Source organism: Dermacentor variabilis, chromosome 2 (assembly GCF_050947875.1).
Source record: "Dermacentor variabilis isolate Ectoservices chromosome 2, ASM5094787v1, whole genome shotgun sequence".
NCBI lineage: Eukaryota > Metazoa > Arthropoda > Arachnida > Ixodida > Ixodidae > Dermacentor > Dermacentor variabilis.
Window position 1 is genome coordinate 133,593,691 of NC_134569.1, and position 19,899 is coordinate 133,613,589.

Consider the following 19,899-nt stretch of genomic DNA (forward strand, 5'->3'; position numbering starts at 1 on the left):
TATATCCGCAGTATGGATCGAGCAACAGAAGTATCCACCTGAAGTATAACACGAACCTCCACGCTGCACTTGTTGAATATTAGTGGCCGTACCGTAGTGTTACACCGCCATTCGTTTCATTCGGTGCTATGAAAACATTCCTGACAATCGTGCTTGAAATCAAAGAAAAAACGAAAGCGGCCATCTGTTGTTTTACCTCGCACATTGGCGGTTTGAAAAGAATTCAGGATGCAAGAAATCAACGACACTCTTTCTTCTCACCTATATATTTAACGTAAGCCGGACACTTGAAACGTGGCACACTCCATCAAGTTTTAAGACACGCTCCGCTTTCTCCGTCCAAACGCGCATGAACCACGTCAACTCTGTTACAGTCGCGCAGCTAATTACCCGCGTTACGAAACTGCCGGCTCCTTGCTACTGGTATGCTGCTGTCACTAGAGTACTCAGCAGTGTCGTGACGTCCCTTATATTTATTATTATTGTATCATGGTTGTAAAACGGAGAGCGGGAGGGGTAGGGGGGGGGAGGGGAGTACCGACTAAAATTTCTCGAATTTTTGCCACGAAAATCGATTGATCGTCGAAAGAGGCTGCCTCTGCCGAGCGCATAGTAGCGTATTGGGTGACGAAAAGAAAGTAACGAGCGAAGAAGAAGAAAACCGCTTCACTGCCCGATTTGCTTTTGACTTTGTTCTCCGCTAAGCGCGGCCCGTTTATGCTAATGTTCCTTTTTCCCACGCGTTCCATATAGGGAAAAAGGGCGAAGCGGGCCAGTCCGCACAGATCACTCTTCATCACGGGCGTTTTCCCGTCTCCTCACTAACTCGTTTACTCCAGAAAGAGAACTCTCGCATCAGCGTGCGCGGGTATACGCTATAGATGAACGTAGATTCCATAGTAGCTTATACTTTACGGCATCCCTGATTTGAATCTTGCGTTTAGTCGGCGTTGCCTATGCTGTTTGAATGGCGCATAATTTCGGCGTTATTTAGTCGTGTGTGCACAGCGTCGCCCAACGGCGTAGCACGCTGCTACCACCCTCCCCCTCCCGCTCTCCGGCTTTCTTCCGGGAACGCTGAATTCTTGACGCGTGCACTCAGCGTGAAGGCAGCTGACGTCGTCCATCTTTTCCGCAATGGTTGTTATGTATAAGCTTGGAATAATTGTTCTGGAGCGCTCGGCAGACACGAATGTTAACGATCGAAGGCTGTAGCACAATGAAATGGCGAAAGAAGGTAGATCACAAAGAGAGAGGGAGGGAGGGAATCCTGAAACGTCAAAGCTATTCAAGTATTCTTATTCTTTTCACGGGAGCCTAGTGACGCTGGTCGGTATACTGATGTGATAAACTTGTCCGACTCGCGAGAGCTGGAAGGAGAACCTGCTAACACGATTTTAGGTTTGTGCAGCTCAGACATATCACACGCTTTGTCGCCGCTCCTTTATTTATTATTATTTTTGTACTTTCTCACATCAACCAGTTACTGGCTGAAAAACCTCGAACAATTTCTGAACTCGTGTTTCTTGAGATAGATATCTGCGAAAACGTATTTTCACAACAACAACAACAACAAAAAATTACAACTTAAGATGGCGCTATGAAAGCGGACGCTCCTCGGCTTTACAGTGCCTGCTGATGACCTCGCTGTCTACGACACCCGGCCCGACTCGTCTAGGACTTGCGACGAGCTTGTTTAATTTCACTGCAAATGGCACTAGTCTGCCGAACGTCTGGGGGGTTTATGCGGGGCCGGCAACACATTCCACACCGAGTACCACCCGCGCACAAATAGCACGCGAGACATGCGGCATCTCGTGAAATCGTTTGGGTTAGGTTTGATTCGGTTAGTCTCGCTTAGGCTCATGGACGATAAGTTCTCCGAGCTGCTACTGCAATTTCTACACGAGGAGTACTTTTTTGTATTAGCATAAATGAAACAAACACAGACACGTTCACGATGTGTGCCCCTGTCGAAACAAAACGCAACATTCAACAGTGCTCGTGTGTTTTGCTTTTAACATCTTTGGCAAAAAAAGTATTCGCTTCGAGCGCTTACGTTGGACGTATGGTCGTACGATGCAGGACCTGTGCCGCCAGCGCATGGCTGCAAAGAGCCACGAGAGCGCCGAGCCGGTGCACGTGGCCACGCAGTCGCCCAAGCGAGTCAGCAGCCTGTCCCAGAGCGAGCCGTCCCAGCCCGGCTCCAGGTCGTCTACGTCATCCTGGTGAGACATTCGAGATCCCCTCCACCCTGCGGTCCGGTGCAGGAAGTGTGTCTCGCGTTGTTCTCACTCTGTCTTTTTTTTTCTATCCCTCTCTTTCATTATTTTATTTACAAGCCCTCGCATATATACCTTCACGCAGGGTAGCCAACCGGTAAGGTCTCTGGTTAACTAAACCTCACTGTCTTTCTTTAAAAGGGCACTAAAGCGAAAAAAATAAGTTTAGCTATATTACTACGTTATACTTCCAGGCGCTATCAAATATATAAATATATATATATATATATATATATATATATATATATATATATATATATATATATATATATATATATATATATATATATATATATATATATATATATATATAACGCCCTTCTTACCGTGAGAGGAAGGATGATAAGCCAATAAAGGCCCAGAAGTGAGAGCATGGTGGCGACGCTGTTTTGAAGTTTGCTCAGCAGCTCACCGTGACATTGAAAGTTGCGCCTTTCATGAGTGAGATGGAGAAGACCGTAGTATTGGACTGTGCAGAAGTACAGCTTCTACAGTTTGGAGTAGATTTTTTCATTGCGGAGGTTCTTTCTCTACGAGCCTTTCCTCGTGGACACTGTCGTAAGGATGATTACTTAGCCGTGGAAGAATTTCTATTTGTTTCAATAGGCGATGAATGTCGAGACAAATTGTTCCTGCATTATTATTTTTTTTTTCAATCCTTTGGCTGTTCCTCAAAATTTTTGTTGCTTTTTAGTGAGATATACATGTATTTTACAGTGCCCTTAGGATAGAAATATGTGCATGTTGGTTTGGCGTCTTCAGGCAAAAAAAGAAAAAAAAAGAAAGACGCGAGAGCACTGACGACGCATAGAGTTTAGCCTTTAGATGACTCCCTCCTCTTCTGCCAACAGGATACTTTCTTAACGGAACGGAAAGATATTTAGAGCTACTACTTTCGAGAAGCTGGCCTCGCTTACTCTTCTTCATCTTCTTGGTGCAAATAGACTGGGTCATGCCGGGAATTGGTCTTTACGCATCCTGAAACACGAGGCGGGGCATGGCACGGCATGGCACGGGAGCAGTTTTGTATAATACGTTCCGGAAGGGCCTGTCATTTGCTTCGTACCTTATTCTTTTTACGGGCGTCTTCGTTATTTCGCTCTTTCTTCTGTAGGAAAGAACTTGCATTTGTTGTGTGATTTGGTCCTACGAGATCATTTAACGCGTAAAACTAATGCGACAAGCGGAAGCTTCAGGAGAGCACCTCAGATTTATAGTAAGTCTCCTTGAGAGAGAAGGGATAATTTGAGCAAGTACTAAGCTCAAACAACGTGTCAATATTCATTATGCAATGGCAACACATCGAGGCCACCAAAGGGGAAACTGGGAGAACGAAGTGGCAACGTGGTCTGGTCCAATGAGTTGGGAAGTCGCTTAGGCCTCAACGTGCTGGTGGTGTACGAGGGTCTCCACAGGCCGGTAACATTTTCGCTTGCCAATTGATATCATGGCACCAAATCACGCAGTAAATACAACGTATATTCCTTCCAGTAGAAAGAAGCGCGAAAGATATAAGAAGCAGAAGCAAGACCTTCTGAAGAGTACTGTGAAGAACCGTTTTCGTGCTGCGCACCGCTGTGTGTTCTAGGAAACGTCAAGAAAGGCTAAATGTGTGTGTTTTTGAAAGAACACATTGCTTCTACGGAGAAATTGGCGTGATGAAACACCTTCATTTTTTTTACATTATTATTAGACTTTTTCTATTCCTCGTTCCCTTATGAGCCGGCAGCCTACTCAAATCGACGTGGTCGCTTTTCATGTGCGTTCCGCTATTTTATACAGGGTCCTCAAAGTTGACCCATGAGTAATTATGACCCATGAGTAACCCATGAGAGTTAGCAAGTACGTTAGGAACAGAATTTTTAACTTTTTAGATGTCGATATTATGGTATATGTGTAATTAGAAACTTGAAGACAACGGTATTCGTGGACAACTCCGTTTTATTTGACACTTCTAAAGACTGTTTTCATTCCGCGATGTTCTTCGTCAAGTTTCACGCTCTGTACGCTGATTTCTAATTCAGAGGTAAGAGTCCCGACACAAAAATTAACCCCCCCTCCACTCCCTCCCCCTATGTGACGTACTTATTCCGTGTTAAGTGCCAGTCTCGGAGCCGGGATGGGCTAATGACAGCTGCACACCTGCGGATGGCAAACACAGGACTGGCACTATTACTATTCTTCCTGCACAAACGGCTGATTCACGTGGGGGGGGGGGGGGGGGGTTGTCTTTTGACCGCATTTTAGAAGCGTCAAATAAATTGCAGTTGCCTTCGAAAACAACTGTCAAGTTTCTATTATAAACTTATGTCATGATCACGAAATTTATAAAGTTAATTAACAATTTCTTGTTCATTCTCTAATGGCTGCTTTTGCTTGTCAGCGATCATTGTATCCGCCAAAGCGCATATGTAACCTTTGCAAGCAGCACTTGAGTAGCTATTATAGCCTTCTAATTAAAGTTACGGACATTTTCACTTGGATTACCATGTATACATCTACATCGCTAATTTAAAGGGCGTCCCACTTAGCGATAGCTAACTTGATAAATGAAACAAACTGGCGCGATATACGTTTGCAAGACCTATGATCTTTGTTTGCTTCGTTAGTCCACTTGCCACCAGGAAAATAGTTGTGTACTAATTACCTGGCAAATTAGATAAGATTCAACATTCAAAGTCGTTATTTTTCAGCTTAGGGTACGTCTTCCGACGGGAAAGTCGTTATTGCGTCCTACAACATCTCGTTCAGTGGTTTTCAGCACAAGCACGTGCGCGCACGCGGTTTACCCGTGCGCACATGGTTTGCCGCAATCGACTACGAGGACTTCATCACGAACGTCAGTCCATGAAAAACTTAAACCGATAAAGCAGCTTCGCACGAAAAGAAACAAAAGATGCCAGGCCGACGACTTCCGAGTCATACTACGAGTGGGGGCACTATTAGAACGAGTAGGCAAGCCGGTATCACACAATGGCTGCCGGGCAGCTCGGAAGCCGCGAACTGAGCGACACGTGACCAAGCCTAAGCGCTTCATTTAAACCACTGTCACGCGCCCCGCTATTCGGAAAGCGCACATTCATTTCCGCGATGCGCGTTTTTGCTCCGGGCTCGCTTATCGGAATGAGCCAGATTCGCGATTCCTCGGGGGCAGCGCGTTTGTTCTAGCTTTGCAGCCTCCCGCCCAACGCCACCTTCTAGAGAGGCAGTCCATATATTCGTCGATTTCTACCCCGTTTGGGTGATGCCGAACTTTCCGGCATTCATGCAGGCTACGTGTTTCGTGCACGGCCGTCCCTTTCACCGAGTTCGTGTAGTGGCCCTGCACAGAAACAGGCGTCGAAAGTACCCGCAGTTCTCATTTTGAGGAGGCCATGGACAATGGCGAAAGCCTACTACGCTGCCCCAGCCGAACGCGGTCGAAAACAGACAGAACTCAGGGAACAGAAAATATATATATATATATATATATATATATATATATATATATATATATATATATATATATATATATATATATATATATATATATATATATATATATATCGATGCAAAACGCTTAAGCCGCGCGGGCGAGAGTTGGCGTGCTCGACGGTTGTTTCGCGTCCCTGTTTGCCGCCGCCCCCGCCGAGGCGACAAAACCCGACGCAAGCGCTGCGCGTGCTATAATACTAGCACGGCAACGCGACACGTAGTGCAACAGAGCTCTGTCTGCACCGTGTGGTGCCTGGCGCTGCGCGGCGGCGGCGGCGGTCGGCGCGCGAGCAGAGACGCAAATGGCCACCGACGTGACAATCCAAACAAATGGCTTCCCCTCGCTGCACTGGTGCGCGGCAGTGCGGCCTACCACCACTCCGCGTGCGCTACTGCCTCGCGCCGCCCGTCTTCCCGCTTCCTGCGCCAACCCCTTTCCCGTACGTACTGCCTATTATTTTTCAGCTCGCCCCGCGTTCTGTTAGCGTCGGCGAGCCCCGTTTCGTTCGCGGGTCTGAACAGAAGTGGGAGAGCATTGTTTGCAAGAGGCATGCGAGAAAGGGATCCTTGTGTGCCGTCGCCGCAACGAGGCGAGAGTTGAGAACAACTTTTCTCTCTTCCTCCCCGATCCGAGCTCTGTTCGAAATGCCGCACCAAGCAACTGCGGGAGCTGGCGGCGGCATCGATGTGGGGCGTCTCTCGCAATTAAAGGAAAAATAATTGCGACGGATGGCCGGCAACCAGCATCAAGTACTTGTACCTGCGGGTTCCGCCTTCAAAGCAAAAAATAAAGTAAACAAAAAAAGCATCGGAGGCAGGCGTGAAACGCTGCGCACGACGACTACGTAAGAAACGGTGTGGGTAACAGCAGCAGAAGCAGCAGCAGCGATGTCGGTAACAACGGTACGCGGCAACCTGGAGCGGCAGAGGGAGGCGCTCCGAAAAAACGAGGGCGGAGGAGAACGAGAAAGGCCACATCTGCGGAGTTGCCGGCTGTCTTTTAATTATGCATGCGGGCGCCGGATTTGCGTTAAAAGTTGCACGGGAACGAGTGTTAAAGGCATTGCTGCGAAGCTGCCGAGGCGTCTTTAGCAATGGGGGAGAGAAGAAATTCACAAAATATAAGAAAGTAAGGAATGGGCGCGAGCTTTAGGAGAGGACCGCCGACTGGCCGACGCGTACGCAATCCACGGAGTTTTCCGCTGCGGGAGAGACAGCGCCACTCACAGAGAGAGCGAGAGAGTCGGGAAAAGAAAATACATAAAGGATAGCACTCGAGGAGCTGCAGCTTCCTGTTCGCGGAGAGCCTCAGGTATTGATTAAAATGGCTCGAAGAGGGGCCAAGAACATCGCGGTACGGCACCACGAGACAACGACCGCCTGCGGCCGTGTTTTCATTCTTTTTTTTTCTTTTTCCTCGTTTGCGTCCATCAATTGTCTATTTTTTTTTATGTTCCTGTTAGTATTGGCATCGACTTCTTAAACGATTTCGATGCGTTTTGCGATTAACGTGTCCTGGTCAGCGTCTAATGGCCGTTTGCATTATTGCTGCCAATCATTTCTTCACGCCTTGTTTCGCAGTGCGCAAATCACACTTTCCGTTAACAAACTGGTACACCTATAGGTAATGAAATACAGGACGTGGGCCGGGGTCAAAAATGTCGTTCCCACGTGATACGGCTTTCGCCCTTGTCTCAGGCGATGTCCCGCCTCAACTATAACGGAGATCACTCAGTATCCGGTATATATTATAAGACTAGAGTCATTGCAAAAGAATCCAAAATAAACTTGAACAGCGAAGGGGATCGTAACAAAGGCGCCGCCCTTAAAACATATATTTATCTCAATGTAGAAGCACTCATCGGCCTAATTATTTTCACGTGTGCGCACTTGTTCGTCTGCAAGTTATGACGGCTTTAGTAAACTGCTGTCTTTGTTAGAGGTTTGGCAGGTGGTCAGGTATAACACTGCACACTTCAGGCATAAAAATCTTTTGCTGTTTCTCTGACTCATTCCCCTCCCTACCTTCTTTTAATTGCTAGCTATTTGGCCTTTTTCGAAAACAAGAATGTGCTTGAAACTAGATTCACGCATTCGGTGGCAGGCTTTATATTGCGTGGGTGCTCGTGGGAAAGGAAAGTCAATTGAGGGCACCAGACTGTTATTTGAAGGGATGACAGAGACAATTTACAGGCATGTGATGCGGTCGGCTGATGTGAAACAGCGGTAACTGGAGGCTGGAATTCGCTGTGTGCGCCATTCGTACTGCAGTGGAGAGATGATGATGACGATGGTGATTCCAGATAGGTGGATAATCTGCGCAAATTTGGTTGCTGTTGCTCGCAGCGTGCTTCTCGCTCAGTCGTACACCTCCAGTTTGGTTAACACCGACATAACTTGGCAGGAGGCTGCCTTGGATACCGTAGAATCTCTGCATAGTTATCGTGCTCATCTGTGGCTGGGAATAACCTGGCAAGTTTCCCTTCGAATAATCACATCTGGAAAATGTTTACGCTATCACCTCTAGTTGAAATATGAAGGAATGCCAGTGTGTGTAGCATCGTTTCCTTCACTTTCTCGAGTCAAGCAAGCCAACACCCAAGCAACGGGTCTAAAGCATCCGGCCATCACTGCAGGGAGAGACAAGGAGCCCAGCGCAGGGACGACGCGACTCTGAGTCGCCGCATACCCGAGGATTTCGTAACTAGGATAGCAGCCAGACTTTGACTCGGCCCGCGGAGCTACGCGCGCACCTCGTCGTGCTACTTGCGTACCAACCGCAGCTGCCGCCGCTTCTTTTTTTCTTTCGCCGAATGAAGAACGGGTTACGGTGAGCAGGGGAAGAAACGAGAGGGGATGAAAAGGGGGGGAAGGCTTGTTGCGAAGAACACGAAGGACTGTAGGGAACTAGGCGCGCCCGACTGCGCACCGTTCCCCATGTCTCGCGCTCGCCTTCTCCCCCAGTTATCCCCACGGCCTCCCGTTTCGGGAGAACACCCGCGCACGTTTCACTCGCCGCCGCCGCCGCCACGCTACTCGCACGAGTGCTTCTTCGCGGCTTAACGATATTCGGGCTGCTCCACGCTTCGCCTAATCGTCGACTGTTTTTACCCTTGCCGGCTCTCGCGCTTTCTCTTCCCCTTTTCTTTTCTCCCTTCTTCCCGTCTTTTTCTCCTTAAGTCTTGTCCCTTGCTCGGCCTGACTCGAAAGGAGGAAGTGCCGAATGCGACGCGCCATTAGTGCTCACTCCGGCGGGATAATTACGACAGAGCGACGGCGGGAAGGCGGTTCCCCACTGCGCGCCGCCATTGTTTTTCCTTCTTCTGTCATCTTCTTTGTCCGTCCGCTTTCCCACCACTTCCGCCGCCCTTCCTGGGGGAGAGCGTGAAAGCACGCGCTCGCGTGCTCTGTATGAATTGACGCGGGAGTTGCCACGCCAATGAAGCAGTTGGAAAGGAAGCGAGCCGCCTTGATTGGCAGGAGCTGTTAAGCTGGCTGTCACTCACGCCGCATGGCACGAGTTAAGCTTTAGTGTTCTTGCACCTGGCCCAGCAGTCACACTTCTTTAATGCCTCTGAGAAGTGACCGTGGTGGGAACACGTAGTGCGGTGAAATCGCGTTCCTTGTGTTACTCGACAAGGAACTCGTGCTAGTGGTGTTTAGCTTTGCGTCTTACGAGGAGGAGAACGTCGGCGGAGTAGTTATTTCCAGTGCAGTAACAATACGACTTCTTTTGACGCTACTCCAGAACCGGGATAACGTAGCAAATGTATTCTAGTGCTATAAGGGATGTGCGAAATTCTGCCAGTGTGCGTCCCCATACATCTCATTCTATAAAGCATGAGCGCAGGAGCTGGTGCCACTATCGTAGCCGTCATGTCATCCGTATAGCATCCTCGATGTTTACAAGGCAGTCCTTGGTTAAGCAGTGCAATCAACGAGGGGTCGGCCATCTTGTGTACTCAAACAAGCATTGTGAAAAAAGCCAATTTCTAGTATTTCGCACACACCATTCGCTTTCCGGTTTCATCAGTGGTTCTGGTAGTACTCCGCCCACATTATCACTGAAATTGGTTGGTCGTTAACGGTGGATGATAAGAAAAGGATAGGAAAACCGATAGGTTGGGCCAATAGAAATGTATGGGATCTTCGGTGGGGATCGAATTCACCGAAAAATTGAATTAACCGTGGTAGAAGCGTACGGTGAGGGGCTAGTTGGTATGACATTATGACAACAAAGAAAAACTGCGCGAAAAAAGGACAAGACAGAGGAAGAACTGCGCCTGTGTCGTGTGGTTCTTTCTCTGTCTTGTCCTTTTTTCGCGCAGTTTTTCTTTGTTGTCGTAACCGTAGTATAGCGAAAGGAATTTTTACATAATGTCTTACACCGGCTAAGATTCTTTTCGATTTCGCAGAATTTATGAATTTTCGCCTTTTTTTTTCATAGTAGATATCTTAGCACAAATTCTTGGGCACTCAGGGTCATGACACAGGGTCTCAGGGTCACATGACACAGGGTAATGCAGCTGCATATAATCTAACTCGCGGCAGCGGCTGCGGCTGCACGACGCGACGTCTTATCTGGCTTGGCTTCGAGCACACAGGCGCCATTGCGCGAGCAAGAATGCCCGAGGGGCGTCAGCGCTAACAGGGCGCATACCTTGGTTTACCTAACGTCACTGCCGGCTAGTACTTTCGCAATAAAGTGCAATGAATAAAACAATGCACCAGGAATAATGGATGCGTTATCCTGAATGAACGTTGCCAAATGCAAAGATTAACGAGGGGTCTAATCGTGCCCCGCGAAGCGTATAAGCGCCATGGGAGACCGCAATCCAAGCCATCTAACTTTGGCCTGCTTGATTTGTATTTGCTTTCCCATGAGAATAATCGAAGTCACTTTAAGGGGAAAGAAAGAACTTTGAATAATCTCTTCCGGGTGGCGAACAACACAATGGCTGGAGTTCTTTAATATGCACGTGTGCGCCTGATGACTTCCTATCTGGGGTTTATAGTTCCTAAAAAGAACTCTTTGATTCCACGGGACAAAAATAATGGTGGAGGAATGCCACGAAGCGGAAGGTAAGCAAGGAACCCAACTGAATTAACCCTCTGCCCAGAAGAGAAACAAAACAACGGGTATAGAAGGGAAGAAGTTCGTGGGCGCACGAATTAGAGGAATCGCGGGGCACCACAGCCAAGAAAAGGAGAACTGCCGGATGAGCATGTTCAAGAAAGGATAGCTAGTGACGCAGAAAAAGCGAGCATATGAAAATGTGCGACACAGCGAGTGTATATAGGAGGCTACATCGGAGGAACATTGCCATGTCATTCATTGATCCCGCTCTCACCTCTCACCTGCACTGCGTCATCTCTCTTTCCATCGCAACGCCTACAACAGCAGTCACTATGAATTCGAGAATCACCGCGCCGTTTCCAGGAGGACCGGGCCTGTGTATCTTCAGAATGTACTGCCAATACTTTCGACTCGAAAGCAAATGGGGGTATCGTGCCGGATTGTGTGTAGGCGATGTCTCGATGCCGCAGGCAGCGCTAGTATTAGTCAGGGTTTGGGGGAGGCCTGAGAAGAAACTGGGAGGGTAGCAGCGAGATCACAGACATTCGACGCCGCTTCGGAGAGGACGAAGAATTTTGGCTTCTTCCTACGTGATAGCCGATATACGTCAAGCAAAGGATGCGGCGTGTAATATTCTCCAGGGTAAGGGGGGTGATGTGAGGGGGTGGGGCAACAACAAAAATGATGATAATAAAAGTTAGAAGAAAAGAACGGAAGACAGCAAAGCAGCGTATAAAAAAAAAAGAGAAAAGCTACGCGAAGGAAGCGACTGTCTTTCTCATGGGCATTTATCTTATTGCGTTCTGTCTTTATTCTAACCTACAGGAACCTCCTCGCGATGGAGCCCGAGCATTATGCTAACTAAAGTACAACGTAACCCCATCGTCTCGGTTCCGGGATTCCGGTGCTCGGGAGGCCCCGGGGGAGGCGAAGGATGAAGTGAAAGGGAGGAGAATCAGCTATAAGTATCAGCCCCGTGCCGCAATGCCGCTGCGCGCGGCATAGTTTCTTACGCTGTTGTATACAGTATAGTATATTTATACATCTCGTGTTCATCGCGAATCCGCCACTGGGGAGCGGGTGGATTACACGAGCGGCAGCTCGGCCCCCCCAATTAACGGGAGTGAAACATCAATACAAGAGCAAGTTGGCGAGGAGTCCCCTCCGCAGAGGCCGTTATCGAGCCCCGAGGGCGACCCGTGCTTGACTCTGCGGGTTCGGGGCTGAGCCCCGAGCCCCCTTCTTGCCTCGACCCCGATCGAAACGCGGTAGTGCTTCGCCGTTTCTGGAGCGGGCCTTGTCTAAATGAACTAGTACGGCTTCGATTCCAGGAGCATGCAAGGAATCTCCGTCTTTCCTCTTCTTTCTTTCTTTTTTTTTCCTGCCTGAGCATGGTCTAATTATTCTTTCTTGTCAATGACGCGTCCGCCTATTTGTGCGGAGGCTGGCGGCCAAGTTTTTCTACGGTTTCGCCATCATTTTCCTTGTTTTTCCTTTGTTCGTTTGTTCATATTTCTGACGCTGTACCTGGTTAAAGTAGTGCAAGGTACGTTATGATGGAGACCAGCCATGTGTAGCGACCGCTGATCATAAACAGTGATCTTCGCAGACTGGTATCCGCAGGCGTGTGTCTGTTCAACGCCTCTCAGACGTTGTAACAAGCATGGATTTGTGAGCAGGTATTAAAAGACGGAGCACGTATACGTCATGCCGGTGTCCGTGCCTGCAGGGTATAAGAAGACGTTACTCTTACGGAAGTGTGCGACAGTTTGTCTTTATTTCGCTCAGACATGAGGGTCTCAATACCGAAAACATTAGAATCAGGAAAAGCATGCTGGTGTACTTGACAAAGAGAAGCAACGAATGGCGATTGAAGGTGTCTTCGCACGTTGGCTAAGTCCATATCTCCACATTTCCGTATCATTAAGAAAATGCTCGGTCATCGCCTTCATTACTTCTTTGACTGACGTAAATTATTTTGGCCTCCTCATGAGACTTTGCAAGGCGCCTCGTGCATTAGTTCTGAAAGGGCAGCTAGGCTGCAAAACACTGAGCCTAACCGCACTTTCCTTTGGCGTTAATAGCCTCATCGTCTCGCGGCCACCCAAATTATTCATTGTTTTACGGATCCTGATATCTCTTTCTGATAACTTCAGGCACTGATTGTTGTCTAACAGCTTCTTCACCGCGTCTTGTGTCTTCCCACAAAACATTATCGCTTTTGGATACCAATACGATTTCAGAGATAACAAATCCAGGGGCGCTGCCGACAGGTGTGCTGCAACAAACCGCGACTGACGGGGGAGATAGCTTAGATTATTTTGCACGCTTATATTCGTTGGCGTTTTATGCGTGTATACATATATATTTTTCTTACTGGCATTGTTATCGTTGCATCCCGATACGGAGAACGTGCGACGGGGGAACGTGCGCCGCGAGGGCACTCGAAGAAAGACTGGGGAGGACGGCCGACCCTTTCTCCCATCCTCCTCGTTCGTGGAGCGCTCGAGCGCGTCGCAACCAGCGCCTGTCAATAAATCTGCCGCCGCCGAGATTAACGGGGGCTTGCCACGGGCCGCGGCCACAAGCCCACGCCCCCCCCCCCCCCCCCCCAATCCACCTTCTTTCAATAGGCGCGCGTAAGTGCGTGCGCTTCGGGCCTGGTTCTCTGAGCGGGAAGCTATTGCATCTATCCTCCTCCTCCTCCACCTCCTCTTCCTCTTTTTTCATCGGCGTTGTTTTCATTTCTCTCTCTATCTCTCTTCATAGTTCAGTTTCGTGTTACATTCTCATAACACCGCCCTTTCTTCTCGCCATGTCGCACGTTCGTTTTGCAAAAGCAGCTTCTTTTCTTCCTTTCCTCTGTTTTTTTTTATCGCCTTTCAGTTTTCCTCTTTCCCTACGACAGTTCTCCGGGGATCGCGGCCAAAACGCGGAACATTTCCCCACTTCTGGGTGGGTGATGTATGAGTGGATAGTGCCCGGCGGGCTTCCTCGGGCGCCGTTTTCGCTGTCACCTTCGTCTTTTTTTTTTTTCGCTGCTTAGCGCTTCATCTTTTCCGTTTGTCTTTTATTTTGCATCCGCTCTCTCTCTCTCTCTCTCTCTCTCTCTCTCTCTCTCTCTCTCTCTCTCTCTCTCTCTCTTATTTTCTGTCTCATCACTTTGTCCGGCTCGGTTCACGTTGCCCTCCACCGCCGCGCGCTGTGACGCGGCTGCCACAGAGGCTTCGTTTCGTCGGGCCGTAAAAAACGGGGCTAACCGCTAACCTCGGCTCAATTTATTAGCGGGCGCGTCGTCGCCGGCCTCGTCCTCGGCGTGGAGGTTCCGTCCGACGGCTCTGCTGCCGGCCCGGTTCGCAGCGCCGCGCCGCATCAGCGCCGCAACTCAACCGATACGCGCTCGGGGAAGGTTACAAAGTGCTGCCCCCTCGGAATATATAAACCGAGAGAAACAGCTTAGTCAGCGGTATTTTTGACAAGGCAATAATCTCTCTGCTTACCGCTCTCCTGGGAGCAACTTCAGAAAAAGAAAATAATGGATGGGAGAGAAGAAAGAAATATGGGTGCGAGGAAAATAATCACTTGCTCTGTACCCGCGTTCGGTTTCCTTCGCAGCTTGCCGCATACCTCCGTAGTGACAGCTGAGAGATGACATATTGATTGATCATTCTAGTTTCTTTCTTTCAATAATTCTTTCTTTCTTTTTCTGTTTTGTTGTAATAAGTGTCAATCACTATGTTACGTGACTGCTGGCTAGAGTTGTCTTGTAATGGCTGCTTCGTCCTCCCCCCTACCTGCGTGTAGGTTAAGAGGCGGGCACCCCAGCTCGATGGAATCAATCAATCAATCAATCAATCAATCAATCAATCATATATATTTTTTCTTGCAACTCAACAGCAACCTTCAGCGTTTGTTCCAATACAAATGTGAGTAGCAACAATCAACGGGTAGATTACGCAGGTAGGAAATGTTTGCGTTCTCTGTTTTTGATGCGTGCAGTTTAGCATGCTGTCAAATACAGCAGCCGCGCGCGCGCCGTCGTAAAGTGGTTGTGGAAAGTGTAACAGGGCGCTGTGTCAACTGGTCTGCACAGTGCGTCGCTACATAGTTTGGCAGCGAGGACGATTTCACAGTTTGCGGTCAGGATTCGCCGTACTTGATGTGAACACGCTTCCGGCGCATACCCTAAAACCCTATGCGTACCCGCATCAAGCCAATACAGTTAAATACAAGTCAAGCATATTGAGCTTGAAGGTTTGATCGCTGGCACGTTAAACAAAACGCAGATCGGTGATATGAACAACAGCAAATGGTATAGTGCCAGTGGTGGGACGCAGCGGGATATGTTCCGTTCCTAAATGTATTGAGAATGAACTGTATTGAGAATGCATTGAATGTACTGACAGTTCGGGGCATACGCTTACCAAAGATAAACTCGAGATGGTTGGTTTCCGCGTTATTGCCAGCTCTTCTTCATATATATATATATATATATATATATATATATATATATATATATATATATATATATATATATATATATATATATATAATTCGCCGACAGCATCAGGCAGCCAACTATTCTCAGTTCTCAGTCTGAAATTACGCTTCTACAACCTCCCTGTCGGACTACTAATCTTTCTGATAACTCCGTCATTTTTTCCTTCTTGTTTATGAAAGGTGGCTCAATACACACTCGTTGATGGGATCACCAACTCCACCACCTTAAGTTGCAGAAAACAATAACAGTCGACCTATTCCCGTATACCGAAGGTGCCCGCTCAATTCGGCGCCGTTCAAGAAGGAAAAAAAAATTACTGGCGCGCAGAGTAATACGAAACCGACAACCAAGGAAGCGACGGGTCTCGCTCGTTCCCCAACTTCCGCGCAGCCTCACTTGGCGTGAAAAACGGGGCGCGCGGGGAGCGTTCATCAATAAAGGAGGCCGCGCACGCATCGCGGCGTGCGTAAATACCGTGCGCCCGCGCCGCGTTCTTATATCCCGGAGTGAAGTGATAGACTGCTTGGGAGCTTATCGAATGAACGGCTGAAAAACGACGTCCCCCTATACACGGCGAGCCAGCTGCTGGCAGCTGGTGCTGTTCCCTGCTTATTGTCTCTTACAGAATCGCCCGCGCGCCACGGTATACGAAAAAGCGGTGCGTGTACGTAGGATATGCCAACCGCATTTTTCCTGTTGCAGTACGAGCCTGCAGAAAGAAAAAGAAAGAAAGAAGGCTCACTTTATTTTATTTGGTGCGGTGTTGCGGTTCGTGGATGAACAAAGAAGTGGGTGGAATATATTAGAGAGGTTTTAGCCTTGCGCGATACACGATAGTCCAGGCCCGCTGCACACACGCCACGTCTCCGCGCAACCGCGGCACAGACATGCCGAGAGATGAACATTTTAAGATCGTGACCGTGTTCCGTGCTCGAGCCTACAGAATCAAATCAATGACGCAGTGGTGAATTAGGTTATTTAGAGCGTTCCACATCGCCAACGCATAATAGAGGCTAATGTTGTGGCGCCGTCTGCTGGGTGGAAATTGAAACACCTTCCCGGTTCGTTGCCTTCTGCCTAGGCCTAGCGGCGTCAAAACAAACAGCCGATATCAATAGTAAGGGAAAACATTGATAATACTTTGCCCTCAGTGTGAGATGTGACTATAAGCGATGGCTGGCGTCACGGAAAATTCTCAATCGTCAGAACAACCCTCAGAACCAACTTAGTGCATCTGGGTGCCCGCGCACACAAGCCATCCAGGCAACGAGATGGCCCATTCTATCGCTCGAGTAGCCGTCAGCCGAGTCACGCCGTCCGAAGACTTGGAGAAAGCCAGATACCGATTGGTAGCGTATTGTGAGATCACCCTCCACTACCGCGAAATGCGGTTGAGATATCCTACCGCACACAAGTCCTTAACGAAATTCTAGCGAACTACCTCGCGCCAGCTTTAGGCACAAACCTTCCTCTCTCCAGCTTTTCTCGCCCTGGTTCATCCAGGTCTATGTCGACAGGAATGTACGCTCTGCGGCCTAGAGCCAACTTCCATCACATAATGTTCATATGCCCTGAGCTCCAGCCGCCCTATGAGTGGAAACTCACCGACGTCGAGCGGTGGGAGACCGCGGTGTCCAGCTCCAACCCAGCCGACCATACACGGCTAGTGCACTGTGCTCAGAGGGTCGGCGAGGACCACAAACTCCCGGCCACCCTACGCGCTCCTGAGCCCTCCTCCCCCCCCCCCCCCTTTACATGTAGCGTTGTAAATAAGACTCAAGTAATAAACGTTTAGCAGCAGCACCACCACCACGTGGCCAAAGTGCACGCCCGCGCGGGCCTTATCTTCAAAGCGATCTGCTATGTTTGCAGAGTGCGCGTAGTGCCGGCAGCTTTGTATGCGCTGTGCTTTCAACGTTTCGTTCGCGTTGAAGCGAGAGATGCGTGAAGGTCAATGCGACTGCTGCATGCCGCGATTCCACACTTCAGAGTTTTGACAGAGAGTTTCCGCGCTCGTCGAGCGAGAGGTGTTCATGTTTACCTGTGCGCGCGTGACACCGTGCTGGTAAATTTAATTAAAAGACGTTGACGGGCTAGTTGGTTTGAATTCATGATAGAATGTGTAAGCGCGACTGAACAAGGACGTAGAAAGAAGCAAACAAATGAAGACAGCGCTGTCTCTGTGTGTCTGTTTCTCTCTGCGTCCTCGTTGAGTCACGCTTACACATTCTATCATTATTAATTTATTTAGTAAGCGAATGTTTACAAGTTTATACGGCCGATAAAACCACTATCCTTATTTCGTACAGCTATCTACTAATGTGCTGTTGCAATTGGTGCTTCGCCTTTCGGGCGGCCTGCGAATTTTTTTTTTTTTTAATATATGATTGTGGAAGGTGTTGGCACCTGTAACTAGCGCCTGCTAATATTTTTCCCACAGAAATACAACATCTAATGAAACCCATAGGAATGGAAAAATCGCATCAAAACACATTCAAGCTTAAAGGTTCGGTAGCGAATTGCGAAATAGCTGGAATGATACAATTCGCCTATCACCCACCATCGGTTAATCATACAAGCTGCGGATACGCCGACGACATGCTTTCCTTGTTAAAACATTTCTAGTGCGAAATAGTTGCGTAAATAAACAAATAAATAAATAAATAAATAAATAAATATTAAAGTTTGACAAATCAGTTCTACGGCTATCCGCAAGGTGAAGTCTCATGAAAGAAAATTTTGATTCGGCCTGGCCCTGCAACCTACGTCTCGTGCTTAGCTCAGATAGTAGAGCGTCCGTCCAGGAAAGCCATTAGTCCCGGATTCTACACCCGTGTCAAGAGAAATGTTATTTTTCAACTGCGAAAATCTTCTTCTGAGAAACCATATGCGTTTCCCTTGTAGCTTCCTGCCAGTATCATGTGGACAACTTTTTTTCTTTTCTTTTCAATGAGCCTAAAGTATTGGCGCCGAGCTCCACCACTGGAAAAGCTGGCGCCACCGTCGTCGTGACGTGGCATGAGGGATCACGTGGACACATCAACCACGTCGGCTGCTTCGGAAGCGCCGACACGAGCTGAAAACGAAAGTTTAAAGTCCCACCTGCGCCGCCGTTCTGATTAAGTGGTGAGGCTTTACCGCCTTGGGTGTCAACTTTACAACACCTAAAACTACTATAATAGGTAGTGGCTGCCTTTGGAGGCGTGCAGCATGGTAGGCTACGGCTTGGTGCCGCAGTGCCGGACGTACGCAACGGAGCCCGGTGTCAGCCTTATTCACACGAAGCCGCAGGGCAAGGAGCTGCGTGAAGCTTGCCTGGCGAAATTTAGAACCGGCAGACAGCCATCGGCTGCAACTCGGGTATGCAGCAAGCACACACGCGAGGGAGATTTCTGCTACGGCGCCGGGACTGCGCGATGTTGGGTGAGTGGCAGAAAACGCGCACTCAGACGCTCGGCCGCGCCCGCTGCCCGGCTAATGTCAGGACTATGAACTTGTTGATGCTAGATACTGGCAAGTTCACTGGAACGGAAAGGGAGCGGTAAGACGAACATTAAAGAAAGGCATGGCATATGGTCATGTTTGTGTTAAGAATTAATGCACTGGATTACAAAAAAGAAGCAGAGGGAAATCGCATGCTGAAAAGACCGATAAACATGCAGTGCGACGCAACTTGAGAAATAATATTGAAATGTCCAAGAATTTAGAAGACAAAAAAAGATTGAATCGTCACGACGGTGCGTCACAGTCGCCATAGGCGTCGGAGTCTCTATAACGAAATAAGTTTTTGACAGTTCTGATAGTGTCCGCGCAACAATGGTTGCTAGTGTGCTGTCAACTGCTCATATGCTGCGGCCTAAAGCTCACGGTACGCACACACACGCATGGTGCGACAACGCGCTCACAGCGAAAGCAAAACATTGTGTGCGGACATGCATGCAGACGCGCAGTCGGTCACTGCGAACACGTGCGATCGCCGCATTGAGGCTTCATTCTGTTATGCCCCATTCGTTTATACAGACAGCCTACTATAAGAACATATTTCACATAGTTTACTCTCAGCGTTTGGCTACCTTTCACGCAATAAGCCGGTTCGGGAGACTCCTTCGCGGCGACCGCGCGTAGTGACGTTCGCTGTACGTTTTCGGTAAAAAGATAGCGTCTGTAAACAATTTTGTGCTTTAAGTTTGCCCAAGATTATTATATCGTCAGTCAAAAAGTTCCCTCGTTTTGAGAGCACCTACATAAATGTCCAGGAGGGCTGCCGCGTGGTGTTTTTATTGAGCGCCGTAAGCGAAACCTATGATGAGCGCGCCGCATGATCCCTCATACTACGCAAGGGAGGAGCTTCCGACAGATGGCGACTCCGTAACTCCTCGCCGCCAATACACAAACAACTCAGCGTGCAGCTAATTTCTTCAGAGTTCTCGAATTTCTTGACAAAGCTAACTCTGGTCATTCAGTGGGTCAAGCATATCGGCCCCACGAACGCTAATGAGCTATTGAACGGTTCAAGTTGCCACTATGGAGCTTCCACCAAGGCACCGGGAAGAAGATGTGGTCCT

General features: G+C 48.6%; 1 protein-coding gene across 1 annotated transcript in view; it reads left to right on the forward strand.

Moving 5' to 3' along the window:
- Window positions 1-19,899, forward strand: part of IA-2 (tyrosine phosphatase IA-2) — a 700,681-nt gene that overhangs the window by 610,717 nt on the left and 70,065 nt on the right. Inside the window, exon 15 of the mRNA XM_075682014.1 lies at window positions 2,086-2,228. Coding sequence (XP_075538129.1) covers window positions 2,086-2,228 — 143 coding nt within the window. The remainder of the gene's footprint in view (window positions 1-2,085; window positions 2,229-19,899) is intronic.